The sequence below is a fragment of the Bombus huntii genome, chromosome 7 (genome assembly GCF_024542735.1).
Source record: "Bombus huntii isolate Logan2020A chromosome 7, iyBomHunt1.1, whole genome shotgun sequence".
NCBI classification, from domain to species: Eukaryota; Metazoa; Arthropoda; class Insecta; order Hymenoptera; family Apidae; genus Bombus; species Bombus huntii.
This window is the reverse complement of record NC_066244.1, coordinates 6,901,665-6,919,731: the sequence shown is the minus strand read 5'-3', so window position 1 is coordinate 6,919,731 and position 18,067 is coordinate 6,901,665. Positions and strand designations below refer to the sequence as shown.

The following is an 18,067-nucleotide window of genomic DNA, read 5'->3' as shown; positions in this document are numbered from 1 at the left end:
ACATACATTTGTTATTTTTTTTAAATATGTGAACAATGAAAAATAATTCAGAATATTCAAACGAATTTCATCAACTTTACTTAGATGTATATCATTAATCATGTGCTTAGTTATTATAACAATACCAGTGGTACATTATTAAGCGAACACTCCGTTGAGCTAGTTCATACATGGAAAATATATTTTATCATTGCACGTGTCAGTAAAAAAAACCATTATCTCAAGAATATTAAGTAACGCGAGAGAAAAAAAAGAAATATATTCGTTCGAGTTAACATTCTTTCAAAAATTAATCATTGTTATCGCGACATAATCAGTCAATGATAATCTTGCGTTTCGACACTGAAAGTTGCTTATATAATTTCTAAGTGTTTGAATATATTGTATTAATAATCATTTGATAATTGAGTAGCAGGATCGGTAAGAGGAATATAGGAGACTTGCATTAGCTTTTTTTTTGAGATCGTACCATCAATGTTCTTATCTACTTGTACCAGATCTTGAAACCTCTGAAGACCTTCTATGGCAACGACCGGACAAACCAGCCGTCCACCAGGAGTTAGTTGATCTATCAACTGAAACGCAGGACAATCTTCAATCTTAATAATTTGTTACAAGAATATGTAATGGTATATACATATGTTTATATCTTTAGGCATATTGCGGTACCTGTTGTGGTAAAGTTTCCGCCGCCGCTCCAACATGAATCGCGTTGTAAGGGGCTTCAGCAGCATATCCCAATCGGCCGTCTCCCACTAGGCGCATTTACAATGACCTGTTGTTAGTCTTTGGTCTATGTTTTATATAATGCACAGACAAAGTCACGCAGTTGGTGGACACAGTCCTGTTTGATTCTTCGTGGCAAGGTACATACCTAATCCACGTTGGTGGATTACGATTATTTTTTACTTCAACATATCTACGTTATTTTCAAATTCTTGAATATGTGAAGTTTTCAAAGGTCGTAGGAAAAAGACCAGATACTGGCAAGGAATTCCTTTTTCCTTTTTCCCGACACCAACTATTCGTGAATAGAAATTGCAACAACGTGTTTACAGCTTGGCATTTTCTTACCTACAAATTTAATGCGTTCTTCCTTGATGAAATGAGGACAGTCTTCGCTTACGTTTTTCGTAGAGATTTCTATTAGCTCTGGAATATGATCGATCCCAACCACATGACCACGTGGACCCACCATAAATGCCATACATGCTGACAAATAACCAGATCCTGAACCAACATCCAGTGCTTTTGCTCCGTCAAATAATTGGTCAGAGAGAATGGACAAGGCATATGCATGCTGAAAAACAATGTTTGTTTTACTCTAGAAGTAGGTATAGTTCTAAATTTAAAGTAGATAAATTTCTATAATTTTGCTAGTTATTATATCCAAATTTGTTATTACATATTTTTTAATCATTTGTGTAACAATAGTTTATTATATAATATGTGTATAACCTAAATAATAAGTATATATAAAGTAGTTTACTAACCATGTGGGGAGCACTAATTGTAACATTGTAACCAATTTTTCTTGGTTGATCAAGATATGGATTTGATTCATGATAATAGCGTGCTCTATCTACAGCAAGCATTGCTGCTTCTGCTCTGTCCGTTGTTAAAATACCTGCTTCTAAAATACAATTTCATAATTAAGTACTGTATATTACCATATTGCCATATCGGTACTCAGTGTCAATTTATCAAAGTTATTACAAAGAGACTTTACCTTTTAATTTAGTTACCATTTCTTGGTTTGTAGCTCCACTGCAGTGCCATGCCATGATTCAGGATATGTATAAATACAACGTTGAATACAGAAAGACGTAGCGCATCTTTCAGGAAGAACAAAAAGAAATGTTGTAAAAGAAAAGTAATATGTAACAATCAATTCAAGAGAAGTTTCATGAAATACTGCGATCTATGTAATAATATCATAGGTGAGGTGACATAGCAAATAAAAACATATCATGAATGTCATATTTAATTTATATATATTCATAAAACTTTTCCAAGTTTCTTTCGAAATTGAAGTGTTACGCAAATGGAAAGTGTCTGCAATATTTCTTTCAGTTGCTAAGAAGACATCTTTATAATACAGGTTGAACAAGTTAAGGAGTTTAGAGCTTAAGATTAAGAACGAAGAAAGAGTATAGTAAAGTAAAAGACGAGATAAAAGAATATATTATGTTATTAAAAAAATATCTCCTTTACTAATTAAAATTAACATTGCCAGTATTTGTCAGTCCAATATTGCCTTTTAGATTTTTGAAAAAACAAAATTATTATTTTTAATGCAAATTCGTTCTTATAATTTAACAATATTTATTTAGAAATGATGTGAATTTCCGTTTGTATTTTTTGGTATTCTGACGATTTTGCAGATATAGAACACAAAGGAAAGTTTTGTTAGGTTAAATACCTGCTTCGCTGTTATCTAGCCAGATACGTTCTGACGTACTGCATCAGTGTGAGCATAGTTGCAAATACATCTATACATACATATTTAATGTAACACTTTCGTACGTCGCGTCTCTTCGCACAAGTACTCATTCCTGCACGAATCGAATATCACACGATAGTTATCAGTCATCGCTGATGTTAAATATGTGTTGTATATATTTAACTAACTATATAATACTTTTATTAAAAATGATCTATTTGTCCATCCAATATTCTAAAAGCAAGATGATAGAAACATAAAGTTATAACTGTAGTTGATAAAGAAAGAGTTAATTGCACCAGCATGATTGATGCGGTAGGTGCTGCTTGTAGACGGACGAATCTGCCTAGGCAATGATTAAGAAATTTGCCATGAACAGTTCTTTTATTTTATCAAATAATCGCTCTAATTAGTGGAATTCTACTTATCATTGTAAAATTGCAATATATAACATAAGTACTTATATAGTTATTTGTGATATTATCATGGTATTGTCGCATGACGAATTACGTGGAATTATGCACGGAAAATTGATATGTACATGGGAGTATATGAATTAATTTAAAACCCTTCGCTTGAAGATACTGGTAGGAGATCGTAAATTAACCCCGAGTTAAGAGCCGGTAACATAGAACTAGCAGTAAATCATAGCGGAATGTTTAATTATGTTGAGGTGACGATAATGAAACGATTTTATTTGCAGAATTGAAAATATTTTTCGTAAGCTTGTAACAACTATTAAAGTTCATGTTTAATATTAAAACAAAGAACAGATATAAGGAAGAGAATTTATATTGTTATAAGAATTGAATTTAAATTTGCGGAAAATAAGAATGGAAAAGTAAAAAAGGATGGCGGGGAAAGTGATTATGACAAATACGTGATTGTTTGTCGAGTACACACAGAATAAGGGAGCTAGGCGAAATAGAAGATAAGAGAACTATATTTGACTTATTCGAGTTCGGTAATGAAACGATTACCGATCGGTATAAATTGAACAAAGTACCGAAGTTTTGGCGGCAGAAAGACTGCGTTAACGTACAGGGAAAGAAAACCGTTTATTAGGAATAGAAAAGTTCTCCAGTACTAAGGATTTTGAACGGGCAGGTGGGTGAGCACACAGACAGACAGACAGACAGACAGGAGAGTACGTATTTTGTTTTGGGATAAAGAAGAATTGCAATAGGGGAATCGGGCGAGAAAAAGGTAGGGTGAGATAGATAAAAAAAAAAAAAAAAAGGAAGTTATAAGGGAAACAATGGTGAAGGGGAGTAAGATAGGCGAGCCAGGGAGATTTCGACAACTTGTCGTTGCGCTAATCGGTGAGTATCGTCGAATAGATAGGAGTGAAGGTAGGCATAGTTTACAATAGAGAGAACTAGAAGTAATAACGTGTTCTTTTCTAGCAAACATCTCATCTCTGTCGCTTGGAACAATGATAGGTTGGCAATCGCCAACGATACCGCAACTACAAAGTGAGAATCCGCCGGTTGGTAACGAGCCGATGACGGACGAAGCAGCATCCTGGTTGACCGGCATCACATGCATTACAGCTGCTTTAACGAGTTTGATAGTCGGCACGATAGCAAATAGATTCGGGCGTAAGATGACCGGTTATTTGATGGCTTTCGCACTTTGTTCCAATTGGTTGTTTACTATCATCGCGACGCAACAAACGTACTTATTTATCGCGCGTTTCTTTGCGGGTATATCTGGTGGGATGGCATTGTTTTTGGTACCGCTGTACGTGTCTGAAATCGCGAGCGATGGAATACGCGGAATGTTAGGTAGCCTACTGGTATTCTTGTTGAATGGCGGCATTCTTCTTGGCTATATACTTGGAGCTGTGCTCTCATATCGGTTATTCTCGATCATAATGCTCGTATTACCTTTATTGTACATCGTGCTGTTTCCTTTCGTACCGGAATCGCCTGTGTATTTGTTGCGATGCAATCGAATCAACGAAGCGGCTAGGTAAGCGTGGGCAATTTTTTCGCGATCAAACGAACACGCGCAATGTTTACAATTTTGGCGCGACGTTCTTTTTCGTATTTCCTGTAGGAGTCTAACATGGTTGAGAGGCGGACACAAGCCGACGATGGAGCGAGAAATGTTGCGTTTACAGGAAGAAGCGAAAGAGTTGGACGTTCCGGGACGACCGACGAACAAGCTGTCAGAGATGTTTCGAGACCAAGCAACGATCAAAGGATTGTTCATTACACTGGGGCTATTCGGTGGACAACAACTTGTCGGGATATTTGTTATGGTAAGAAAACATTCGCACGACTGTATACGTCGGTCAGCTTTTTTATATTGACATGTTCCTTTTCTTTTCCGTAGATAAGCTATACAGAAACGATATTTAGGATATCAGGAAGTTCACTGTCACCAAACAGTTCGGCAATTATCGTGGGCCTGATTCAAGTGTTCGGCTCGTGCTTATCTACCACGTTGGTGGAAAGAGTTGGTAGAAGACCGTTGCTTTTAACCTCCTGTTTAGGGATGGGCACATGTCACTTTGTGCTCGGAGTGTTCTGTTACCTGCAAACTCTTGGATACGATGTTAGCCAGTTCAGTTGGATTTCAATAGTAGCCTTGTCCGTTTATATGATCGCATACGGTTTAGGTATGGGACCAGGTCCATACGTGATCTCTTCGGAAATACTTAGCAGAGATGTTGCGAGTTCCATAGTAACTCTCGGGATGTTTACCACTTGGGGCATGGCGTTCGTTGTCGTTAAGTTGTTTCCAAGTGTACTCGCATTGTTAGGTATGCACGGCTGTTTCTTTCTGTTCGGGATCTTTTGCGCGACTACTTTCGCGTTCATTTTTATTCTTATCCCAGAAACGAAGGGGCAACCTCGTCAAGTAATTTTGGATCGACTTAACGGTATTTTTTACGCGTTAGACAATAAACAATATGTTTCGTCAAATGAAATTGCTAAAAGAAGTGCACCGCTACCTGAACTAATTTGAGAACATTGTAAATAACGCTTTTCACCATTCGTCAGTCGGACGAGATATTAGATTTTGTCAAAGTACCTGATCGTATAGTAAACACATTCGTATGGTGTGTAGCGGGAAAGGAAACAGAAAAGGAAACAAAAAATCAATTGAATGAAGAGAAATTGCCGTCTTTTATGTAACTTGTGTTACATAAACTACCGATGAAAAAGATATTTCATCGTATATTATCATTTCATACATGTGATATTTGTTTTTAAACATGCCTAAAATATAACGATCTTATTTGGATCTTGTTTGTATTTCTCTAGTAAGAATCTACAAGTCGTAAGAAAATAATAGAATCATTGAGTTCTTGGGATAATTTATGCTAAATGAACGGTGTAATTTCTAAAGAACATAAGAATGATATGTTCGTGCGATTAAAATGAGTATAACGTGTAACATTCGAGCAAATACACGTTAATCATTGGCACGATTATTATCAGTCATCGGTTAATCTCTGTCGTACATTTCTATTACCAACTTTTCGTTTCTTAAATTTAGTTGGTTGTCCATCATCGTCACTGTCAGCTACGTCGATTTGCGTGATAACTTTTTCTCTGAAAGTTCTTTGCACCGACGTCGGTTCTGTTTTCTCGAAGACGGGTAATTGTAGTTGCAGTTGCTTTTGCTGTGGCAACTGAAAATCCACCGGTTTCGTTTCGCTGAAACGGAACATGTTCGAACGTTGTTTTATTTTTTCCTTTTATCCTCTTTCTGTTTTGTATGCGTGTGTTATTTCAGAACGATACTTACATCTTTTGAACAGTTTGCCAAGGTCCATATGGATGCGATTTTAGCGGAATGCTATAGTCTCGCCTATACGGTCGGCTTTCCTCTTCGGTTCCGGTTTCCGTTTTCTCTGCTGTATTTTCATTTGTTCCTAGTTGTGATTGGGTACCGGGTACCTTTCTCAGTTCCTTCAACTTTTGCCTCTCGGCATTGGCCCGTTTCTCTTCGAGGATGTCCGCATTTGCGATCGCTTCTTCCTTCTCCAGTTGTTTTAATAATTCCTCTTGAAGCGCTTGTTCCTTTGCTTCTTCTTCTTGTTCCGCGAACGTCATGTATCCTTCCTCTGGTGGATCCCAAACGGATTCTAGCGTATAAAATGTATACCAAGAGAACTATAATTAACAGAAGCGGAGAATTATGCGAAAAGTAAGAAAGAAGAAAAAGAAGGGAAAAGAGGAAAAGAACGAAGTAGAAAAAAGTTCGAAATTGATATACATACATACACGGATATAATATGTACTCACCGTTGCTTTCGATGTGCCAGTAATATGTGTATCCTTCGGGACTGAGAGCTTCGTACCAAAGTTTTTGAACAGGTTTCGCAGGACGCTCGTCTTCCACGATTCTTTTCCCTTTTCCTTTTCCCTTTCCTATTCTGCTTTTCCCTTGGTTCCTATTATCGCCTCTTTGTTGAGATTTCGATTGTTGCGTTGTATGTCTCGAAAGAATTGGATCGCATGGATCGACTTCCTGAGAAAACTGAAATGTTACAATGTCTGTTGTTATAGTTGTCGAAAGCTTTCACGGATGAGTAGGTTAAAGAGGTTGTTCAGGATAGAACGATCGATTGGTATTTGAATTCCCACCTGTTGATTTTCACCTTTAAACTTAAACTGTGTTTCCGTAGTGGCTGTCGCTACACGATTGAAATTCAACGGCACCTGCAATGTATGCATTTTCTCCTTTCTTTTTCCTTTTGTCAAAAACGAATTAAGATGACGAAAGATTCCACTAATGCAATGCGTTCATTAATATAGGTAATGTCAAATACTCACGTCTTTTGTTTCTAACCGATTGAATTTCTCTTTGATGATTCTGTCCGCGGTCATATCTCTCGTATTGTTTTCTACATCCTTCAAGTATGCGGCCATAGCTGCCTAAATGCGAGAAACAAAGAGAAACAATGAACTATCTCAAATGCTCGTTGAATAATACCTTGCACATTTTTTATTTCATTAACAGCGCGCACATCTAACAAATAAAAAGAACGTACGTTCTCCATTTTCTTAATATCGCCTTCGATTTTCTTGTTCTGCTTCGCCTGCTTTGCACTGTTCTTGTGGATTTCCTTAAGTCGTTTGCTAACATTCTCCTTGTGCTTCTTACCGCCTTCGTGAAAATCGATACTAGGTTTATTGTCAGCAATCCAACATTTACAGAAGTCACAAAATTTACGGCCTTGAGACTTCCAATAGTCCGCCCTGGAACAAAATTTAATACAACTCCTCCGTATTTTTCTTCCCTTTTCTTTTCGCGTATCATACACGATGTTCCAATAGGACAATCTGGATTACTCTTGCGGCAAGACAAATTATCGAGGAAGAAAGAAAGAAGAGGAAAAAGAAACGAGAGATTAATAACGTTCGTTGGAAATTAGTTGGCAATTAGACAATCATGTCGTAGCTTTGGGAATTACTGAAATTTACATGATCGGATGATCGCGTTCGTTCGTTTGAACGCGTTTTGTCTGCGATAACACTCGACCTTTTTATTTTCGCTAGTCGTCCATCGAACAAATCGCAATTCCTTCAACAATGCCACGTTATGACAATAATAGAGCGTGTATTAATAGTAACACAAGCCTATAAATAAGTAGCGGGAAGATTAAGGTTGGCCAACTAGCTAATCGTCTAGGAGCCAATTGGTACCCCGGTATCTTTGTGTTAGGTGCATCGTTCGTACTTTCCGCAATTCTCTGTCGCAACATTACGACTATTAAACACGTTCTGTTTCATAGTACACGTGGCAACAACTTTATCTATCTATAATCGACGACCTTTTTCCTGCTGATTTCTCGATTTTTAACGGAACGGAAGTGCGCTCGGTAGAGGCTCGATAGGACGTTCGGTGTACGTAGTTGTTCGCAGCGAGGGCGAGGGCAAAATTGTTCGAGGCTCGAAATCCACCAGCATCCTCGCCAGTCGAACGTATAGCACGCGAATAGAACCGTCAGCCACGATGCCGTTCTTGTAATCGGCCAACACCAGGGTATATTTCCGTGCTTACTTTTTGGCATGAGTGTTTGATCAAGATAGGCGTTTATATCCAAAGCGGGTGGAATTTTTTCGAGAATGATCGTACACATCTTGAAACGATGCTGACAGAGGGAAACAGAGATTCGTTTTAAGCAATCGTCCAATCGTATGACCATCCGTAGGACGTAGGATGAAGTTGCTCAAACGGAGAATTAGCTTGCGAAACTAGCTTGTTGCGAGTCAGAAAAATCTTTGATAAATTTCGAGTAGCGGCCAGCCAAAAACAATTGGCACCTATGAAATGTAATTTCCCCGACGACCAACGACGACGAGACGACCACGACGACGATCACGATCACGACCACGACCACCACGATGTACCCATCAGGCACGCCCTTAATTTTACGCAACGATTTATTTTTAGACAGGAGAGATGGTACAGGATGGAACGCGATCGTATTTATTCGTTCATAAGTATTACATGTTCGGCCGTCCAAAGCCTTTCCCTCAAAGCTTACAGACATTATCGTTACGTTATTAGATTGTCGGAACGAGAATTTGCCTGGAATTGTTTAAAAGAGAATTTCGACGGCCAAATGATTTGAAAATATATGGCGCCGTTCCGAACCGGGTTTGTTACATCGTTTTATAGGTCTACGCTCGAGCGGAAAAAAGGTTCGTGGTTTGTTCTAATTTTATCTTGGGGGGTTGTATACGTGTTTCAACGTTTAAAAGACGCGTCTTATAAACCGCGTGCAATATCAATGTCGTTACTTCGTGGCTTGTTCGTCTTTTTTTGCCACTGTTCACGATTAACTAATACGAATAACGAATAAAACACATGGTGTCGTTTATCACGACGAATATCTTTTACCAGAGAACACCAACATTCGCGAGAACCTATACAATTTATAACGAGCCCAATGCTGGAAATCAATATACGCGTTAGATGAATGCATACAGCAGCCATGTCATTCTCATTAACGATGGAACAGGTACGCGATATGAAAATTCTGATAAACGACCAACCGTTCCAATTCCACTCGCTCTAAATATACACGCAAGTAGGGAAAATCTTTATCTGTTGTTTCACCGTTATTCCATGTGGCCTGTTTCGAGTAGTCCTATCTACGAAGCGCAAGCAACATCCTATTATGGCTCTTTACTGTCGCATTTGCGCGCTCTCTGTTTCTCTCTTTCTTCTTGCGAGTCTCCATGCACCAATATTCGATAAATTCTATTTGAGTCGTTCGATTCGATCAATGCGTTTGTTTATCAGTGGCTGGAAGGCAGCTACGATTGGAAAGCAGGAGAACTGCTTACGATGCCTAACAGTTGAATAATTTCGCTCTGATTGTCCATCGATTAACGTAAAAAGATGATCTACGAATATCCGTGCATTTATTTTCTTCGAGTGGCGGGCAAATACGGAAAATCCGAAGGAGGATGCACCGGTCCACGTGAGTTTCATGGACAACGATAACACAACTATGAAACAGTGACAAACCGGTTACGTTAGAATTCGGTAGTTCAGTTGGCAGGTTCGATACAGCTTTCGAACGATTCGACGTCGATTTTACTTGTCAATGAGATGCATCGGAATTTCGAACGGCGATTCTATCGATAAATTTGCGGAACTTGATTACATCACTTTTGTTCCATACAACAAACAGTGATTACTAACGGCGATTAATAATAGCACAGGCAGAGCGTTTTTTTTCAATCGATGAGAACGCCATACATGATTGCATTGCATTGTAGTTCTATATAGGGGAAGGTCGGTAAACATCTACCAAGTACTAATAATAAATATGTAAACGGATACGATGAACGTACTTTCTACCCAAACCTTTCAACAGAAAGCTAAAAATAATCTGCACGAATTATAATGATCGTACTACATAATTATTAGTCGATTAACGATCGATCGTATGAATCGGAAATATATCGTGCAAATAAGAAAGAACGAGAGAAAGAAAAAAAGAAAAGACGAGGAAAATGACGATAACGCGAGACGGAGAGCAAAAGAAAAATATCGTAGAAAAGTATAGGTATAAAATCGATGAAAAGACAGCACGTGTAGATTGCAGAACGCCGTTTGACGTTCTCTGTCGTTTGACAGGAAAGTGAAATTGTGCGAGAGCACCTGGCTAGCACTAGTTGTAGTCGAAAAACTGCTAGACGGTTGGGATCGATCGCAAAACGCCATATTCAAAGGAATAAGTGAAAATATTTTATTTGTAATAATTTCCTTACATATCTGACACACATACATCTATACTCACATACGCACGTACGTACAAATACTCGTCGTTATCTCCGTAATGATACAGATAAGTACGCAAGAATGGAAATTTGGTAGCTTTGACTATGCTGAACTAGGTTGGTCCTTTGTAGTAATTGTTCGGTCTGCGCTGCAACTCGTTTGTAAGGGAAAAGGTGAAAGAAAATATATAGATAAAAGGAGGATAAAGCAGGAAAGGAACGAAGAGAAGGAGGAAAAAGGAAAGGGAGGAAATTGTGCTATACTTGGTAATCATCAGGATTTCAGATATTTCAGAAAAATCATTTTCGTTCGATCGATACGAACGAATAAATATTTATGCGTATTTCGAATTGGCATTTACCGCGATGTATATACACTTTGTACGTATACCGCATCGCTGGATTAATTCGAAAGTTCGTTTGTTTTTGGATCGTTTATTTAAAAAAAAAAAAAAAAAAAAAAAAAAAAATTAATCGAACTTAAAGAGCTGCTGAAACGCGCAACGATATACGGATCCATAGTACGTATATACATACGGCTACATGTAAAAAAGTCTTTCGTCTTTATCTCGTAGAAAGATCGTTTTGGACCCTCGATTGAAAGCTAGATCGAAAAGGTGGCATATAAACGGCAAAAAGCATTCGCGAAGAAGATTTACGATAGCGATTGACGTTGGTCGTTAGCTTCGATCTGCTCGTACGCCGACCGTTGCTGTCATGACAGCGTTGATATATGAAAGAAAACTCGAAATTTCTTCAAACACCGACAAACGTGTGCCGTTTTTAGGAAAAATTGATTTCTTAAAGTCTAACGAGGGGAGGAACGAAACCAGCGTTATCGGATAAACCGTGTATACGTGTTACCGTATACGCCTTTACCGTGTCCTTTTCTTTACGTTTCCTTTATCGTACAATCGCACGACTGTTTCTATAATCCACGCTAGATACGTACGAATGCCAATTTCTTTTCTATTCTCGCAGCGATAAACCGTCCCAGTGCACTTACGAGAATCGCCATTGCCATTTTTCGCTTCTATCAGTCTAACATCAGGTACTTGAAATACTATCGTTTACAACTCGTTCGGGTAACGCGTATCGTGTAATGGAAAAGCAATCTTTAACCGTAACTATCGATCAATAGTAGAACCACGTATGTATATCGGTTAACGTTTCATCGAATGCGTTTTCGAACGATTCGATTATACTCGATAGTACGATTTCACGTTCGTAGTTGCTTTAAATTGGTAGCTACTTATGATATTAGGTATATTCGAAGAACGGATATGAATGGCGAAAAATATTCGATTGCCTATTCGAGAGAAGACTGCATAGAGGAAAAAGGAGAGAAAAAGAGGTAAAAATCGATCGGGTGGAAAAGCTAAACTAGTCGGGTAGTAACGGAATGGTATAAGGGAATGGCCCGGAATCGAGATAAAATGGGCCAGGGAGGAACTCTTTGAATCTAGATGTGGATGTGGATGGTGATCTTGTTGGCGAGCTGCTCGACCATCGACACGTATCATCCGGGTGACGTTTTCTTTTGCTTGGTCAGCTCCAAAAGGATCGGATAATGGAGGTCTGGACAATACTCCTGGCTGTGCTCCAACAGCTCCAGATGCCTCGACCAAATCATTCCATCGTAACGGTCTATTCGCCGCGCGACGAAACCTCGTTTTACCGCTGCTTCGGTGAATTGCTCGAAAGTAGATCCTCGTCTTGGCGCCATCACCAAGGCGACGCCGTCGTTTGCCAGCCAACCGTAGATCGTTTCCACCAAGTCTGACCGAGCCTCGTCGAAGAAGAGACAGTCCGCGCACAGGATCACGTCGTATAGCTTTCCCGTAAATTTTGCAACATCCTTGGCGCCGCCAGTCCAGCTCTACCGGTAAAAATTCAATTCAGAAATTCCCAAGCTTTTACCGAACGCTCGAACAGCTTCGATCGAACGACGAGTGAAAATTCCGTTGCACTTTGCGGCTTTAATCAGCAAGGACGGCGACGACGACGACGACAACGATGATCTCAATCACGATGACACGGGAACACCGATCGATCGAGCAAACGATTGATGCGGTACGAGATGCAGGAAAAATGTAATTGGTGCGGCAGCGAACGAGACATTGTGGTCGTCGTGTTCGTTGTGGATCGAACGAATTACGTAGTGGCGATAATTTTTGTAATCGTCGACTCGGAGGTACAATTGGCGTAACGTATCGAGGAAATCGCGAGCTCATCTCGTTCAAAGGGTAAACGTTTTCGCGATTCTCGAAGGAACAAAAACGGATCGCGATCGGTCAAGAACGAGAGAAAACTCAAGCATAAAGGGTCGCGGCAGACCAACTGGAATTTGTCCGTAGCATCGTGCTAGAGAAAAGCGCGCACGCGCGATTCTCGTTGATGGAAAAGCTCGAGAAAGGACGAACGCTGGAAAGCTCGCGCGCGATGCGGTGCGTTAGGTTAGCGGGGCTACCGCGTGGCGTATGTAACGAGCACCGCGTGTTCCCATCGTGTACGGAATAGTTGCTGCTTCCCTATCATCGTCGCTCTACTCTACGAGGAGGTGCACGAAACGATAGAGGGGCGCGCGCGTGAGCAAGACGAGACGCGTAATAGACGCGAGAAGAAGAATTCACCTTGACTCGAAGGCCGTTGGGGTGCGGGTGTGCGAACGCCCTGACCGATCTGGCTGCCCTGATCGCCCTGGCCGCTTTGGCCCATTGAACCACGCCGCAATCCACGAAATCGGTCATACCGTTCCTAAATATGATACGTCGTACGTTGTTCACGCTGGTCACGTTGCCATCTGTCAGTGCGATTTCCTTCGGATCGCAGTACTTGGCGACGATCACCCCTGCCAGACAGCTCATACCGCCGCCGAGTTCGAGGACTTTTCTGTTTCGACACAGCTGTCGGTTTTTCAACAAATAGTATGCCAAACATTCCTCCGACGGCCAGACGCAGATGTTGCCGGTATTGTTGAAGCCGATCAATTCGTTCGCCGTAAAATTCTTGTTTAATCGACGGATCTCTACGGTAAACAGCTTGTTCTCTAAAACCGTCGAATATTCGTACCAAACTGCGGAATCTGGATCCGCGGCACTGCTCTCCATGCGGTCCACTCTTAACAAGTCGAAACTGGTGAAACGGCGAACCGAGATCTCGTCCTTCGTGTCCACCGAAATTGGTTCCTGGGGGCCGATCAGCGCCTTAGCGAGGATGCGCCATCGTCGTTGCGCGGTACTTTTCTTTTTCCCTATTTTGTCTTCGAGAATGCCGTCATGTCCCACTTTTTGTATCTGCGGCTCGCCGATTGTACACTTCTCGGACATTTTCTCTTTTTCCGGTCGCGCTTTCCATCGAAATGTGCTCTTCCGATGCTACGAAAGGACGCGTTTCGTACCAAACATCGAAACATGTGAACGGTCAACGCCGACCGGATCATCGACATGCTTCATCGTAACGCCATGCATTTCTTTCCTTTTCTTTTTTCTTTCTCTTTTAACTTCTTTTCCTTTTCTTTGCTTTCCCCTTGCCTTTGCAAGTTCGACGACTCGAGACTCGGTCGGGACGAATTCGATGTCTCGGCAACGACTCTTGGTTCTTCGTTCCTCTACGAAGACGGGTGAACGAGGATGAACGAGACAAGGGACACGAGCTGAGACTAAAAGCGCGAAGCCAACTTCTAACTCGCGCCACGCGGATGCCGAGCGTTCACCGCGTCCGTTTCACGCCTGCGCGCATCCTCCCGTCTCTTTTATCCGCTTTCCACTCCGCGCAACTTCACCCTCCGATACACCCCGTCCCTTTGCCCTCTCCTCCCTCACACCCCAGCCGCATTGCTCCCCCGACACCTCTCTCTGACCCATTCTCGCTTTGATTCACTGCGTCTCTTTTCTCCTCTTCGCGTTCGTTCTTCCTTCTCCCTTCGTTTCTACTTTTTCTATCCCCGTCTCTGTCTCTGTCTCTGTCGCTCGCTTGCTCGATCCCCTTTCGTAGGAGAAGAAAAAGTAGAAATAAAACTAGAGAAGACTAGCTTTCTACTTGAAATTAACTAACGCTACGGAGATATCGTCTATTTCCGAAAATTTCGATCTTTGCCTCTTTTAAGGATAGTAGCCCGGACTCGAAACGATCCAACCAGCCAACTAGTAACGCGTAGAATAAAGTTTGAAAATCGGGCGGCGCCGTGAGTTCGCCGATGCTCTGCCACTCTGTCCCGACAACGTATCGAGGTTACGACAAACGTGGCGCTATTCGTGGCGCTATCCCGGAAAACTGGCAAATATACGATGATATCGTGAGAAGAGATCTTACACGATACGAGAGGCTGTGTCCCTCGAATCTTTTATCTCGCGTCCAGGCGATTATTCTCTTAAACTTTTACCAATGAAACTTTACGGCCAAAGTCAAAACATTTTTCTCAATACCGCGCTCTCATTTTCTCCGCGTTGGCTTCGCTTTTTTAGTCCGCAAAGCGCGGTGGCGGCGCTAGCTTGTGCCTATGATTCATAAAAATAAACAAACATCGACAGGATTATCAGGATGCGGGGATGAGACATGGCTTCGCGAAGAAAAGTGTATAGGTATGTGTGTATTTATATAGCGTATCTAGTAATTATAGATATGTAGCGGACACGGCTCGGACGAGCTTTGAAATAGCGCGACAAGGTATCTGTTTGAGTTGTCTGGTCGATTTTAATCGGTCCGCCTGCGGCCGATCCAATTTGCCTTAAACGAGACAGAATTTTTAACGGCATTATTACGTAAAACGTAACGCGGTAGAATACTTTACACCGTAGTGCAACTGTTACACGCGGCTTACCAAACGATTTCTATTTGTCGAAAATATCGTTGTCGAGATGATTATTCTGAATTTAAACTCGGTCGTTGGATGAACGAGGAAAAAATGCTAGCTAACGAAGATGCGACGATAAAGGTAATCTCGCATTGCAGGGTGATATAGTGCAATTATTTTTGTCACGCGATTCTATCCAGCGAGATCGTGTCATTTTCATCATTCCGCGTACAGATCAGCCGTAATATGGTTCGTTTTGCACATTCCGCAAATTGTAATAAACGTACAAGTTCGATTTGTGTATTTTCGGTAATCTTTTGTAGCGGGGCAATTTGCGTGTGTCGACACGTGTATGTAGCTACCTATTGCGCTTATGCAACTGCAAAGGATGGAAAGGGAAGGGGAAAGAAAAGATAGTAGCAGATAGAGGGAGAGAGAGTTGGTCCATTCGTACATAATCTACTCACTTTATGTTATTTGACACGAATAGAAGTTGGAGACAACGATACTTCTGCTTTCATTCAAGCGCGTAGCTGATAGTCTCTGTTTGCCAAGACGCATATAGATTTTCTCGCACCTCGTTAAAACGCGAATTAACCAATAAGATACGCGGAAACGAATCTTTTCCTTACATTTACTTTCGAGTTCAGGAAATCGACATTTGGTGAAACTATAGGGAACTGCTATCTGCTCTCCGATTTCGATGATTTTCGAATATATTACAAAAATCGACATTTTGAACGGCTTCTTCCTATAAATATAACCGACGGTTGGACTTAGTTTCCGAGATATTTGCGAAAAACTATCGGCATCGCTACAATGAATTCTGCCCATAATTGTGCGTCCATAACAGCGTATGCGTCATTATTGGTTGTTGGCCGCGTCACGGCGCAACGTCTGGGTAAAGTGACATTTAATTCAAACCTATATAAACTATACACAAAAGATAAAAATTAGATTTAGGTTAGGCGTTATTTTATCCGACCGCCGTGCCGTGAGGTGGTTGGCAACCAATAATGATGAATACGCTGCTGCGCACGCACAATATAGGCAGAATTCACCATGATGGTACCGACAGTTTCTTGCGAATATCTCGGAAACCGAGATCGATTATCGTTTATATGCATAAGAAGTAGTTGTTCAAAATGTTGATGTTTGTAACATTTCTGTTGATTTAAATACATCTTAATGCGATGTTCGATATAAAACATTCGGAATGTAGCAACGAAAGTTAATCATTTCTAGAAATATCGATAAATATCGATTTTTCTCTGAGAGGAAGTCGGTTGACGACAATACGAACAGAATCGGAAAAGTAAACAGCTCCTGAAAGAACGAGGCACGGTGAATGATACAATACAGTACGATAGATACAATACAATTCGAAACGATATGATACGAGTCGATCAGATTTGAATCGACGAGGTTGCCAATAAGCAAGTAGGTAAGAAGTACCGAAATGGTTTCGTGCTTGCCTCTCAGTGCAATACGGTGATTTTGTATTCTTGCGGTGGTCTTCTGGCAGACCCTCTCGACGCATTGCGTCTAATTTGATCGAAACTCGAAACTAGCTAAATTCTCTTTTACTTCTTTCTCTCGGTTCTCTCTTTTTCGCTCACCAAATCCTATCTTTTTCGCTACTTTTTCCGTTTTATTTTTATTACTACATCAAAACTCCTAACGTATCAGCACTATTGAATTTTTCCACAACTGTCCTTGTGCTCGTTTCATCGACGCTTATTGCACAAAAATTTGCCAACAGCATAACGATTGCCAACATTTCTATTCGTATTACCGCGTTCTGTTCTGTTCCACAACGAGTACGAAATACTTAGTATTATAACTGCCTATTGTTCTGTTTAAAAATATTGAACTTTTAGGTTAGAAGAAACTGCAATGCGGATTTTAAACGAATCAGAAACCAGTTACGTGTGTAGTGTAATAATGAAAAAAGTAGTCCGGCATGACAAGATGCAATGATGTTTATTGAATATGTATTTTTTATGTATTCACGTAAAGATACGTACACGTACATACAAGTGTAAAGCGAGAAAGAGAAGCAATAAATGTATGTAAGAATGTTCGATGTACATACGTACATATAAGCATTCATATAAATGAATATATATATATGTGTTTACTATCAAAAAAAGTTGTATAATACTGTACTTACATCTTTTAAGTCCTGGAGAAGGATTCCTAATGCGTCTTCATTGATTATGAACGATGAAATAAATAGTTCCTATAAAACTGTCTTTTTTTTAATCACTCGAAAATCTAACCTCAAAAAGTTAAGCACATTTATTCGAAATATTTTTAAATTTTGATTTGCTTCATTAACGTTTCCTTCGCGTTGTATAACATTTTCATTAAACTAAGATAGGTTCCCCTATATAAAAGTGTATGTAAACGTAAAAGTAAACGAAAACACCACTCGTACGATATCACCGTATGAAACAACACATAAAAGCGAAACAGCTGATGGCGTAGGGCGTAGGCGATGTAAACTGTAAAGTATGTACCAACTGTGAAAGGTCGCAAATAGCAAGTGATCAACTAGCGCCATCTGGA

The 18,067-nt window shown here is 40.4% G+C and overlaps 4 protein-coding genes and 1 long non-coding RNA gene across 6 annotated transcripts; 2 read left to right on the top strand and 3 right to left on the bottom strand.

The window, feature by feature from the left end:
• Window positions 1-55: 55 nt before the first annotated feature.
• Window positions 56-2,566, bottom strand: LOC126867819 (protein-L-isoaspartate(D-aspartate) O-methyltransferase-like). Its single transcript, XM_050622790.1, has 6 exons — window positions 2,423-2,566; window positions 1,730-1,835; window positions 1,494-1,633; window positions 1,075-1,300; window positions 670-755; window positions 56-575 (listed from the first exon to the last, which is right to left on the bottom strand). The coding sequence occupies exons 2-6, from the start codon at window positions 1,782-1,784 to the stop codon at window positions 387-389; spliced, it is 696 nt and encodes a 231-aa protein (XP_050478747.1). The 5' UTR covers window positions 1,785-1,835; window positions 2,423-2,566; the 3' UTR covers window positions 56-386.
• Window positions 2,567-2,751: 185 nt separating this feature from the next.
• On the top strand, window positions 2,752-5,698 carry LOC126867799 (facilitated trehalose transporter Tret1-like). Its single transcript, XM_050622750.1, has 4 exons — window positions 2,752-3,765; window positions 3,850-4,417; window positions 4,505-4,709; window positions 4,784-5,698. The coding sequence occupies exons 1-4, from the start codon at window positions 3,702-3,704 to the stop codon at window positions 5,417-5,419; spliced, it is 1,473 nt and encodes a 490-aa protein (XP_050478707.1). The 5' UTR covers window positions 2,752-3,701; the 3' UTR covers window positions 5,420-5,698.
• Window positions 5,562-17,988, bottom strand: LOC126867807 (WW domain-binding protein 4). Its single transcript, XM_050622771.1, has 7 exons — window positions 17,670-17,988; window positions 7,455-7,662; window positions 7,237-7,338; window positions 7,048-7,122; window positions 6,706-6,940; window positions 6,206-6,545; window positions 5,562-6,114 (listed from the first exon to the last, which is right to left on the bottom strand). Coding segments are annotated over exons 1-7 (1,185 nt in total). The 5' UTR covers window positions 17,672-17,988; the 3' UTR covers window positions 5,562-5,891.
• On the bottom strand, window positions 10,647-14,419 carry LOC126867810 (calmodulin-lysine N-methyltransferase). The gene is made up of 2 exons (XM_050622776.1): window positions 13,335-14,419; window positions 10,647-12,580 (listed from the first exon to the last, which is right to left on the bottom strand). Exons 1-2 carry the CDS (start codon window positions 14,028-14,030, stop codon window positions 12,221-12,223), a joined length of 1,056 nt encoding a protein of 351 aa, XP_050478733.1. The 5' UTR covers window positions 14,031-14,419; the 3' UTR covers window positions 10,647-12,220.
• Window positions 14,623-17,746, top strand: LOC126867831 (uncharacterized). 2 transcript variants are annotated; one of them, XR_007690423.1, is made up of 3 exons: window positions 14,623-15,284; window positions 16,742-16,940; window positions 17,377-17,746. It is a non-coding gene; the product is annotated as an uncharacterized LOC126867831 (long non-coding RNA). The 2 variants fall into 2 exon arrangements; XR_007690422.1 differs by lacking the exon at window positions 14,623-15,284 and having other exon boundaries at window positions 16,666-16,940.
• Window positions 17,989-18,067: the final 79 nt, after the last annotated feature.

Coding starts and splice junctions, on each gene's coding strand:
- LOC126867810 (XM_050622776.1), bottom strand. CDS start 14,030: ATGTCCGAGAAGTGTACAATCGGCGAGCCGCAGATACAAAAAGTGGGA. Junction 12,581..13,334: donor CCAACGGCCTTCGAGTCAAG/GTGAATTCTTCT, acceptor TTTTACCGGTAG/AGCTGGACTGGCGGCGCCAA.
- LOC126867807 (XM_050622771.1), bottom strand. Junction 7,123..7,236: donor ATCGGTTAGAAACAAAAGAC/GTGAGTATTTGA, acceptor CATACATTGCAG/GTGCCGTTGAATTTCAATCG. Junction 6,546..6,705: donor CTGGCACATCGAAAGCAACG/GTGAGTACATAT, acceptor TTTATACGCTAG/AATCCGTTTGGGATCCACCA.
- LOC126867799 (XM_050622750.1), top strand. CDS start 3,702: ATGGTGAAGGGGAGTAAGATAGGCGAGCCAGGGAGATTTCGACAACTT. Junction 3,766..3,849: donor ACTTGTCGTTGCGCTAATCG/GTGAGTATCGTC, acceptor GTTCTTTTCTAG/CAAACATCTCATCTCTGTCG. Junction 4,418..4,504: donor CGAATCAACGAAGCGGCTAG/GTAAGCGTGGGC, acceptor TATTTCCTGTAG/GAGTCTAACATGGTTGAGAG.
- LOC126867819 (XM_050622790.1), bottom strand. CDS start 1,784: ATGGCATGGCACTGCAGTGGAGCTACAAACCAAGAAATGGTAACTAAA. Junction 756..1,074: donor AGAACGCATTAAATTTGTAG/GTAAGAAAATGC, acceptor AAATGCGCCTAG/TGGGAGACGGCCGATTGGGA. Junction 576..669: donor CGGAAACTTTACCACAACAG/GTACCGCAATAT, acceptor CCTGCGTTTCAG/TTGATAGATCAACTAACTCC.